Source organism: Haliaeetus albicilla, chromosome 26 (genome assembly GCF_947461875.1).
Source record: "Haliaeetus albicilla chromosome 26, bHalAlb1.1, whole genome shotgun sequence".
Taxonomy (NCBI): Eukaryota; Metazoa; Chordata; class Aves; order Accipitriformes; family Accipitridae; genus Haliaeetus; species Haliaeetus albicilla.
The window spans coordinates 5,691,646-5,701,987 of record NC_091508.1 but is presented as its reverse complement, the minus strand read 5'-3'; the positions used below and the strand labels follow the sequence as shown (position 1 = coordinate 5,701,987).

At 40.9% G+C, this 10,342-nt stretch overlaps 1 protein-coding gene across 2 annotated transcripts in view; it reads right to left on the bottom strand.

Moving 5' to 3' along the window:
• Nucleotides 1-798: 798 nt before the first annotated feature.
• MAPK14 (mitogen-activated protein kinase 14) overlaps nucleotides 799-10,342 on the bottom strand; it is a 26,407-nt gene continuing 16,863 nt past the window's right edge. The window contains exons 9-12 of one of the 2 annotated variants that reach the window (XM_069771578.1): nucleotides 4,778-4,857; nucleotides 4,154-4,232; nucleotides 3,679-3,852; nucleotides 799-3,213 (exon numbers count right to left, since the gene is read on the bottom strand). In XM_069771578.1, coding sequence (XP_069627679.1) covers nucleotides 3,146-3,213; nucleotides 3,679-3,852; nucleotides 4,154-4,232; nucleotides 4,778-4,857 — 401 coding nt within the window. In that variant the 3' untranslated portion in view covers nucleotides 799-3,145. Of the gene's footprint in view, nucleotides 3,214-3,678; nucleotides 3,853-4,153; nucleotides 4,233-4,777; nucleotides 4,858-6,967; nucleotides 7,048-10,342 lie in introns of both variants that reach the window. The other variant, XM_069771577.1, reaches the window with a different exon arrangement.

The window sequence follows — 10,342 nt, the reverse complement described above, 5'->3', positions numbered from 1 at the left end:
TTCAGGCTTTTTTCCTCCTCTCCTCTCAATTTGTGCTAAGGCAAGCAGAAGGTGAAAACAAGCAGGAAGGCAGCTTCCGCATAGCTGAGAGAACACCCCCCCACTTTTCTTTGCACTTCCTCAAATCGGCTGCTGCACAGCTCTGTGACAGGGGAGCATACAGGTTGTGGGTGTCAGCTACCTGACTTGGATCAACACGGACCACCTCAGTTTATCGAGGCCAGTTTATCAAGGCCTGGGAACTTCGGTTACCGATGCTTTTGTTAGTGTGAAGAGCACAGCTTTGGTCAATCGTTCTTCCAAGCAAACGGCACCGATATATAACAAAAGTTGGAAAATCTCCACTACAGAGAGCCACGATGCTCCTGCTCCCATAAACACCCTTCCACCACCAACTAGATGGCAGCTGAAGAGGAAAAAAATCACTTTTAAATAGCAAACAAACACGAAGCAGTACTACTGGGGAAGGGTCCCAGGTCCGGGCAAATAGCAGAATGCTGGTCTATTGTGTTGAATAAGCACTTCCCTATACTAAACAGAAAATAAAAGTATTTTCTTCTGTGTCCAGTACTCATGGTCAGGCTCTTAAGCTAGTTTCATAGCAAAAAAATCACTTGGGACAAATATGCACAGGAGCCCAGTGTCAGCAGTCAGTCAACACATCATGCGACCTTGGCCCCCCCGCCCCAACCATCACAGACAGGATCCCACATGGCACGAGGGAGAAGTTCAAATTCACACCGTGCTAAAACTAACCCTTTAGTGCAGGAGCTTTTTAAGTACCATCAGCGCAGTAAATCTGAAAAATAGGTTTTATTTTTAACCAGTGGTATTGTGACATCTTATCTGGCATAACCAATTACAGCAAAATTCATGGATAAAAACAAAATAGCAGATCATCTCTTCTTTGAAGTGCGTCCCCCTGTTCAGGCTGCAGGCAGCCGAACAGCATTGCACTGAAGGTAGGGAGTGCATGCCACACGGGCTCCCGTTAGAGTACGGACTCCAAATGAAACATTCCCACTCACACACGCGCACAGACACACACACACGCACACACACAACGTCTATATTTTTAAAAATCTTTAGCAATATTTCCGCATGAAATCACACTGTAGCATCTACACATAAAATGGCTGATAAAAATAATCTTGCTGTAGGTTTACATAGTATATCTACATTTTCATTTGAATACCTGGACTGCTGGTCCAGCAGAAAAGGGCAGTTTTGTCTTGATTTTGTTGGTCTGAGGCAAGTTTTATCCCAGAGCGTGAAATAACTGCTCTCTTCATCTCACCCCAGACCTTTATTAAGTGTTTGACCTGAAGAGATCATTGGAAAGTAGCCTAGGAAGAATCAATGGCTTTGTCATCCATGTCCCATCCCTTTGTGCCGCCTCTTCAAACAAGGGGTAAAAACACTACAAACAGTTCCTCTCCGTCCCATAGGTAACAAGAATACAAAATACTGCAAAAGCCTTTCTCCTCACATACGCAGGTATGTTGCCCACACAGGATGCCTGCAACAAATAGATGTCTAAAAACGTCTCCTCCGCAAATCCTAAAATCCAGCTCCTGAGCTCCCCAGGTACAGTTCTAGCACACAAACATGCTGAGAAACCTCCCTCCTGCCAGTCTCTAACTCTGGGCATTTCATTTCACACAGAGTCCTGTAAAATACAAAATATTTGAACCATGTTTGTATTCAAACATACTCGCTTTTCATGTTTCCTCAGGCAGAGATCAACCTGCTAAAAAACAGCCAAGAAGCTGAGAGGGTAAAAAAACCTCTAGTAAATGTCAGGGTTTTATATATATAAATATTTATATTTATAGATATAGACAGTAAAAGGGAGATTGTGGTTTTATGCATGCTTATTTCTTTGCTTTGGATTCCAATACTTCTAAAAAAATTCTTTTCAGGAAATAAGTTAAGTTCTGGCACAAGATCCATGGTTGTTTCTTTGAAGAACATTTTTTACATTTGATCTCACAAGAAACCCTCCGTCCCAAGCTCTCCTTCTCTGAAACCAGAAGATCAGAACGCAAAGAAAAAGGTGCATGTTTCTATGCCGTATATTTTATCCTTTCCTCAACAAAGCCTCCAGAATGGCAGGTATTTCACAATGAGCTGCAGCACAAGAGGAAGGATGCTGTGATTTCACGGCACTGGCTGAGGTACTCAGTAAAATAGTTCACCGACGATTTAACTGCCCTAGTGCCATCCCCAAGAAGTAATGACAAAAATCAAGCAGCTCTACATGCACATACAGCTACGACATGCAAAAACACTCCACCTTTTAAGGAACAAAATACACAAATGTGTGGCTAGCAAGAATCTTCTCCAGCCTCTGTCTTGTGGGAGCTAATGCTGGGAAGCCTCAGAATGAGAGGAGGGGAAGAGGGAAAAAAAACAGGAATACTCAAATCCAGGGGTAGAGGCTGTTGCCTCAGAAAGTTATTTCCTGATTACATCGAGTTCATGCCTGGCTATCTGGGGGCCTTCACCCTGAAAAACAGTGGGTCAGAGATTTCCACTCCAGACTTCCTTTCCCCTCTCTCCCCATTCATTTAAGGCACAAACATATTTACAGTTTCAAACAAAACCTTTTCATGTTCCAAGAATCAGACATTAGTAGGCCTGTATATTCTGCTGTACCAGGAAGATCTGGACGTAAATCAGCCATCTGGCATTGAACAAGGACATCCCTCAACCCCACCTTCAGTCCTGAGGAAAACAGAGGACTCTCTAAGCCTATAAAACAACTTCCATTATTTTGAGGTTACTTAATTGTAGAAGAATTGATAAATGGCAAGGATTGTAACCAAACTTTAAACGTCAGCTTCCCCACCTCGCCCCAGCAGTGCAAACAGGTTGAGCACTGTTACTCTGGAAGGACTGAAGAGCAGTTAGAACAGGTCTTCAGAGGCTTGCCCCGGGCTGTACACAGAATACAAGAGAGCATGCAGCATGTTTACATAGACTCAGCTTTCTTCCCTCCCCCCACCCTCCCCAATTCAACACACACAAAACCCCTCCACCAAGGAGAATATTGTTGTGACGAGGCACTTGAACGAATTGGAGAGTCCCTATGAAAAGGCCTTCCCCTCACAGTGAAGTGGGACAAACAGAAGAGAGCAGTTTCTCAGGACTCCATCTCCTCTTGGTCAAGCGGTGGTGGCACAAAGCTGATTACTTCATCGTAAGTCAGGCCTGGTGGGAAAAGCATGACAAACTTAATAGGCAGTACTAAAGACATCCTGCATGCAAGAAAATCAGCAACAATCTTAAAGGTTCTAACAACTATTTTAAATGAAAACCATGGTTTAATTAAGAACAAGAAAAAAAAAGAATGGTTACACCATTCTCAGAGACTAACATATACAATAAAAGATACTTCCAGAGCATTGAGAAGATGTGAATAAGTTTGAAAACATAAAAGACATGAGCAACTATGTCACCTACATGTTTGTATGCTCATAGTAATAATTTGTTACAGGGATTATGCTAATTATGTGCACAGCACATTATAGATTCACTCAGTATAAGAACCTCAGAACGAACAGGATGCCCACATTTTTATCAGTTTGTCTAACTACCATGGCTTAGTTAAACCGCAGCTATAGAACAGACCACAAGGGAAGCAAGCTGGCTGTCTCTCTTGTCCCCCAAACTCACTTTTCCATTCTTCAATCTCAAGTTCTCTGCTTTCAAAAGACTGGTCATAGGGGTCTGCCACTGGTTCATCGTCCGGGTCGTGATACTGAGCAAAGTAGGCATGAGCCAGCGCTTCTGCTGCAGTAATTCGTTTGTCTGTATCCAGTACCAACATCTTCTCTAGCAAGTCCACAGCTGCAAAAGCACCAAAACGGAAAAGAAAGGATTTTACATTTTGTGAGCTGTGTAACACTTTATTCTGAAACGTAAGTTTGTAAAAGCCCAACGTATGAGGAATCTGTAGTTTCTCAAGACCCAACCATCATCCACAGTTTCTTCTTCTTATACCCTCAGCCCACACATACTTTGTAAACTTTGAAAATGATACATAGCTCTGTTCTGAACTACTTCTGCAGACAAAACAAAAGTCTCGGTGTCCCAGGACATGCTAGCTTCAGCCTCAGGAAGAGCACCACGTTTAAAAAGCAAGCCTTACCTAGTGGATTGGCACCAATAAACACATTTTCAAAGTTCATTTTCGGCATGTAAGACAGAGACTGAATGTAGTTTCTTGCCTGTGGAAATAAATGCTCTGCTGAAGTATAATACAATCCAGCCACCAAGACAAAGTACATTTCAATCATCCTGAAGCACCGGTTATTATGGTCTGTCTCCTCACTTTGCCTTCTCTTTACTTATTCTGATACTTACTAAGCCTATCAGCATTAACCCTTCCCAGCTAAAGGCCACTCAAGACAGCAGAGGAAGAGCTGACATTATTTGGGGTTCATGCAAGACTGAAAAGCAAAGAGGTGCTGCAAGAGCTGAGTGCCTTGGAGTCCCGGTAAGGCTGCGTGCAGTATAGTGTCTGTTGGTAAGCCACACAACATGGCACACAATGCAAAACCAACTCACATCCAGGCTCTCCCGAGTCTCAGAAGCCTGTGGTTGAGTACACACTGTCCAAATCTCAACTCTTCATTTAGTACAAAAATCTTGCTGAAGAGCAGGTAGTTAATTGCCCACCCCATGCCACATGCGAGCACATCATTTATAGAAGCAGCAAACACTGCAAGTGAAGACCTGCCCTGCAAACCCCCCTCATCTGCTCAGGTCTCACCTCATGGCTGGGCATCCTGTTAATGAGATATGCAGGGGGTGTTCCCGTCAGACGCATGATCTGCTGAAGCTGGTTAATATCTTAAGTGCCTAGTCAAGGGCTTTGTTAAAAACAGTGCAAAAACCATTTTAAACAGAAAACAGCTGCATACAAAGCATCTCTTCTGCAAACCACAAGGCAAAAGCCAAACAGGCAGGGTCCACTAATTTTTTCAAATACTTGTGAAGGGTTTAGCAATTGCACTAGTCAACACTTAAAACAACAGAGAATTACTGATCAGTTGGTAACAGTGTCAGTACAGAAAGTTTCTGTCCGCCATAAGTAGCATTACACTACAACATGGTTGCATTCACATTTCCCAACAGTTTTAAGCCACCAGAGTAGACGTTTCCTTTGGCTGAAGCTACTCCTCAAAAATTTTCCAAGGCTGCTGCAGCTACATACAGCCTCAGGAAAATGAACAAAAATTAAAACAGAAACAAAAATTGTATCCTCTGCACTCGTTACCAGCTTTTTTCTTGCTGCATAGAAAATACTTAAATTCCTTGTGGGGCAAAGTGAAATCGGCTCACAACTAACACCTCCCTCTAAACAGCTTTGAATGCACTTTGATACGTGGGTGAGGTGACAGAAGGCAATAAATGCAAAATTAGCAAAACATTAGCATTGCATAAGACAGAGTTAGCTGATGTCAGTGAACAGACAGAGAAAGTAAGAGCAAGTAAAGTAATGCAGCAGAAAAACAGAATTTGTTACAGTGACACACTAAAGGCCCTCAAACGCTTGTTTTGCTATCTCCATCTAATGGAAAAAATTAGTAGAAACAGTACTTTACTGCAGTCTTTTCTTTAAATAGATTCTTGATTTGGACCTGGCTAAGAGCAATTATTCTTTTTATTGTGCAATGTTAAAAAAAAACAACCAAAAAAACCACTTCAATCTTACGTATGCAAACTAATCTTTCGCTTAACTTAGTCAACCTTTAAGCTTATCTCTCTCACTAATCCCCTGTACTTCAAATACCAGACTACCCTTAAGGTCAGTTCACAGGGCACTCAAAGCAACCTGCTTTATTCAGTTCTAACCTTTCCAAGGGTGGAACATCCCAGGGCTTTTAAAACTGGTGTTATATTCAGCAAGCTGACCAACTGATTCCAACCTGCACCCCACATCTACCTTCAACAAATCTAAGTCAAGGCTAACCTCACATTTTGCATTTACCATCACTGTTACATGAAAAAGAACATAAGCTGCAGTACAACATAACCTTATCATCACTCTCCACCACGCTGATCCTCTATTACGTATCAGAAACAGCAGAGTGACTTGCTAAAGTATGCTGCTAGTTAGCTCTACGCAAGCTCATCGCTCACTAGGCATTAACTTGTTAACCCATACTGTCACAGCATCTCTTGCTCTAACTTTATGCACTTCACCTTCAGAAACAGGTAAAATTAAATGCCATTTAATACTGTCTTTGCAGAAGTTCACAATTCAAGATTAGAACAATATAGAAATAGCAGTATGGCTGAAAATAGAGGTCACCCGTTAAAAAGGAGAGTGCAGAAAGCTTTTTGCTATTACCTTGATAAAAGGGCCCCATACAGTAATACCCTTTAAATACACAGCACAATTAGTTATATTCTCAGCAGACTGTGTGCCCTGGAAGCAGCTGCCACATAAAAGCACCTAAAAGGCATTTTGGATTCTATGCTACAAAAACAAAGATGGTGGCAGTAATGTTTCAGAAATTAATCATACTACAGAAGGAACTGTGTGTGTTCAGAGGATAACACACTTGCTCCTGTTAAGAAAGATCCCTGGGTAGGCAATCTGGAGAAATAATAATTGAGACCAGCCTCAAGCTCTTAACTGTGAAAAATACTTCCCAAGCAGCATCTGATCATACAATATATCACGAAGTATAAACCCACAAACTGAAAGAAAAGTCACGAAGCAGTAAAATGAGAATATGGAAGGAAGAAATCATACCACAGGCAGAGGTAAGAGGAATAAAGATCAGATACACACAGCATAAGAACTCAAAGCCATCCAAGAACAAAGAATGACAAAGGAAGAAAAATAACAGAAAATAAATCCCAACACATACTACAGATAGACTACAGGAGGGCAACACACAAACTTGGGACTTCCGAAAGGGCAGATATTACAATCAAAGTGTAAACTCACAGACTCTGAGGAGATTTTCTTCAAAAGCTCAGGCCCTGGGGTTCCAACGAGTCTCAAAATGAGCTTCAACTGATCAATATCTAATGATGGACCATAAAGGAAAATGCTGGGACAAATCAAAATGAAAAGCGCAACATATCAGCCTATTAATGTTGAAAGTTAACACCTGCCAAGGCCTCCACTGAAAAGCTATTTTAAGCAAACTGTATTCATTCCTCATTTACAGTTGAATACCCCCGTATAACACAGCTCTGTCCACATCAAACAGATTGAACAACTTGTCTACAAACACACCACATGCATTGAATTGGTCGCTGCATCCTTAACTATCACGCAGCAGAAGTCAAAGCTTTCGCCCCACTGACAAAGGATCAGTTTACATGCTCACTTCACCCTCTCAGGCCCCACACCAAAGTAGAAGCAGTTAGCAGGATTAGCTTGCGTTAGTGACAGATGAAGTAAAACAGAAGGCTGAAAAGTGTAGGCACTAATATTAAAAAAGAAGTCAAGGCCTTTTGCGAACACCTTCCAAGGTAATTCAGCCACTTCTAAAACTTCGAAAGTAAGAAAATGACTGGACCCTGCTCATGACCTCCACCTCAACTCGGGGTGCACCTCTCCAAAGCCCAGAGCAGCCGGCAGAGGTGCTCGCCCCCCGCCAGCTCGCCAGGAGGCCAAAGCCTCCAAAGGATCTCCCTTCTGCCCTACAGACCCACTGGAGCGGCAGAGAGAAACAGGATATGGGCTCAGATTTAAAATCTCTAGGAAGAAAGCTCTCGAGACATAACACTGCAGATGCAAAGAATGTTTTATCCAGATCAGAGCTTCCACCAGGACATGTACCGATCTGAGCTGTCCTCTTTAACAAGGCAGAAAAGTTAAATATTTGGCATAAGTGACAAAACATACACTTGAGGGAAAAAATCCACTAAAGACACAGTTTTATGTCTGAAACTCAAAGACAGTAAGGAGGCACAGGGTATCTTTTTAAAACCATGAAAAGAACAATCTCCCTTCTTCTCCGAATTATCCTCCATACTGCCCTTCAAAACCTCCCAGTGATTTCAGACTGTGTCTGTAATGTTTATATTTGCCCTTAAAATTATATCAAACTAGTTACACATTTTCCTTTCAATAAGAGTAGTCTACTTACTAGACAAAGTTTATCTGGGATCAATGCTTTCCTGATGTTTTAAGATCCAGTTACAATCCTTGTTAGAGTATCTTTTAATTCAACTACTTCAAGAACTTAAAAAACTGACTCCTGTTTTTTAAAAAAGCCTCAGAGTGTCTGTAATACTGGCAAATGGTATATGAAGGAAATCACCAATACTTTGCTAAAACCTTTATCTTTTAATGTAAACTTTGGTCTAAAGTTTTACATACAAAATGAATTAAAAGCCCTGGAAATAGCACTCTGTCAGTACAGCTGAACTAATTTCTCACTTCTCAAGTTGCTTGGCCAACTCCCACCTACTTAAACACTCAAAACCTAAGAGTAAATCCAATGTACCTAGTTGGATTTAGCTTAGCTGCTGAATTGCCAGCTCTTAATTGTCAATGCTTAAAATGAAATCAGTATATCCACTGGTGTAGCAGAATTAGCAGAGGGTGCCATACTAACCACAATTAGCTAATTTAAATTGGCTTTTCTTCAGTGCCATTTAAACCAGCCCTTACATCTTTCACCCATTCTTGTGCAAGAAACAGTTGTGCAAATTCGGACTGCTAACATGCTCAGAAGTCACATGCCATACCTCAGTTTAAATATTTAAATTCTTTTAAAGGCATTTAAAATCACGTGCACCAGGTGTGCCAACAATATTGCTGCCCAGTCTGCTGTCAGCTCTTTTCCCAGGGAAAACTGCTATTGGAAGATACTTGTGTAATATGCTTCAGTGTCTTCTCAAATAAACTAGAGAAAACACAGAATGTGTAACTGGCACTGCCATAGGCATGCCAAAAGCCAACCCCTGCTTCTAGTTTTCAGGCCTGCCATCTATATAACCTGCTGAATTGCAGTATTCATTTAACTACAGGGCCTACCACATCCCAGAGAAATGAGCCATAAGCAATTAAAGACAGGAAAAAGACTTAGTAAATATGAAACAAAAGAAAAAAGAACACACATGTGCATGGAGAAGGAAAGCGCAGCATGCAAACCCCAAATGCCATCACCAAGGTACTCCCAACGACTGATGAGTCTCAGTGATTCTAAAATTCAGAAAACAACCTGCCATCACCATCAGTAGCAGGCATTGCAAGATTGTAAGAGCTTATCCAGGCAAGCAAAGTTCAGAAGTTGTTTTAGCTGCCACCACAAGCAAGAATAAGATGTATCAGAAGAATATGTAATTTCAGACTGGTTAGTTATCATGGAAGTCTCATACTACTGAATAAAAACAGTAATAAAAATACTCTTCGGAGTTTAAAGGGAATACAGTCAGCTTAAAACATACAGAAAAACTGGCTAAACTAGTACAAAACATTCAAGATATTCTTATTTGTACTTTATATCATTTTATGCAAGTCAAATTGTCAAACTTAGTCAACTTTCCTACTTATTTGTATGAATCATTCACATTACAAGAGCTGTAACAAAATTATGAATATACATGCTTAACAGAAACTGACCTTGGCATAAGACACATATGATAAAAACAAAAAGAAAGCCCCTAGCTATGCCTCACATTAAAAGCCCAAAGGACTCTGGTTTTCATTACCTCAACTTTTTGTCTCTGACTAGTCTTTCCCCACAATCTTGCTTCCCTTCACCTCCCGGCAGGGATTTTACATTAGAAATCCACTTTCATCCAAATATTTCCACCCATAAATTGCAATAGAAACAATTCAATTAGCTTACACTCAGTTTTAAGTTAGGAATATTGTAACAATCCTGCAGAGCTAAGCACAGGTTTTTTTCCTAAGAGCATCTACAATTCTTGCTTTAACTCAATGAAAAGCCATGTTCAGAATCTCTATGGATTAGGTCCTTCAGAACTTAAAATTAAATTCAGCATTAGTTTATCAGTGGCATAATCATAATCTCAGAATACAACTTTGTTACTTACCAGATTAAATTAACTGTACAGCTTGCCTGTCCTGAAGCCCCTTACAAGTAATATATGCATCTCTGGGCCATATAAAGAAATACCTGATGGACTGTAAATAACATCACACCATTTCTGCTAAATCCTTGGTGAAAGGGACCAATATTTCAAACAAGAGAACCATCTGAACAGGAGGCATTACCTATTCTGTCACTATCTATTTCATTTTGGAAATGTGAAGCTATACAGTTGAGAAGATTAACATATTGAGATCAAAAAGCAGGAAGAGTGTCAAATTTTCAGTTGCCAAACAGGAACAGTTTCC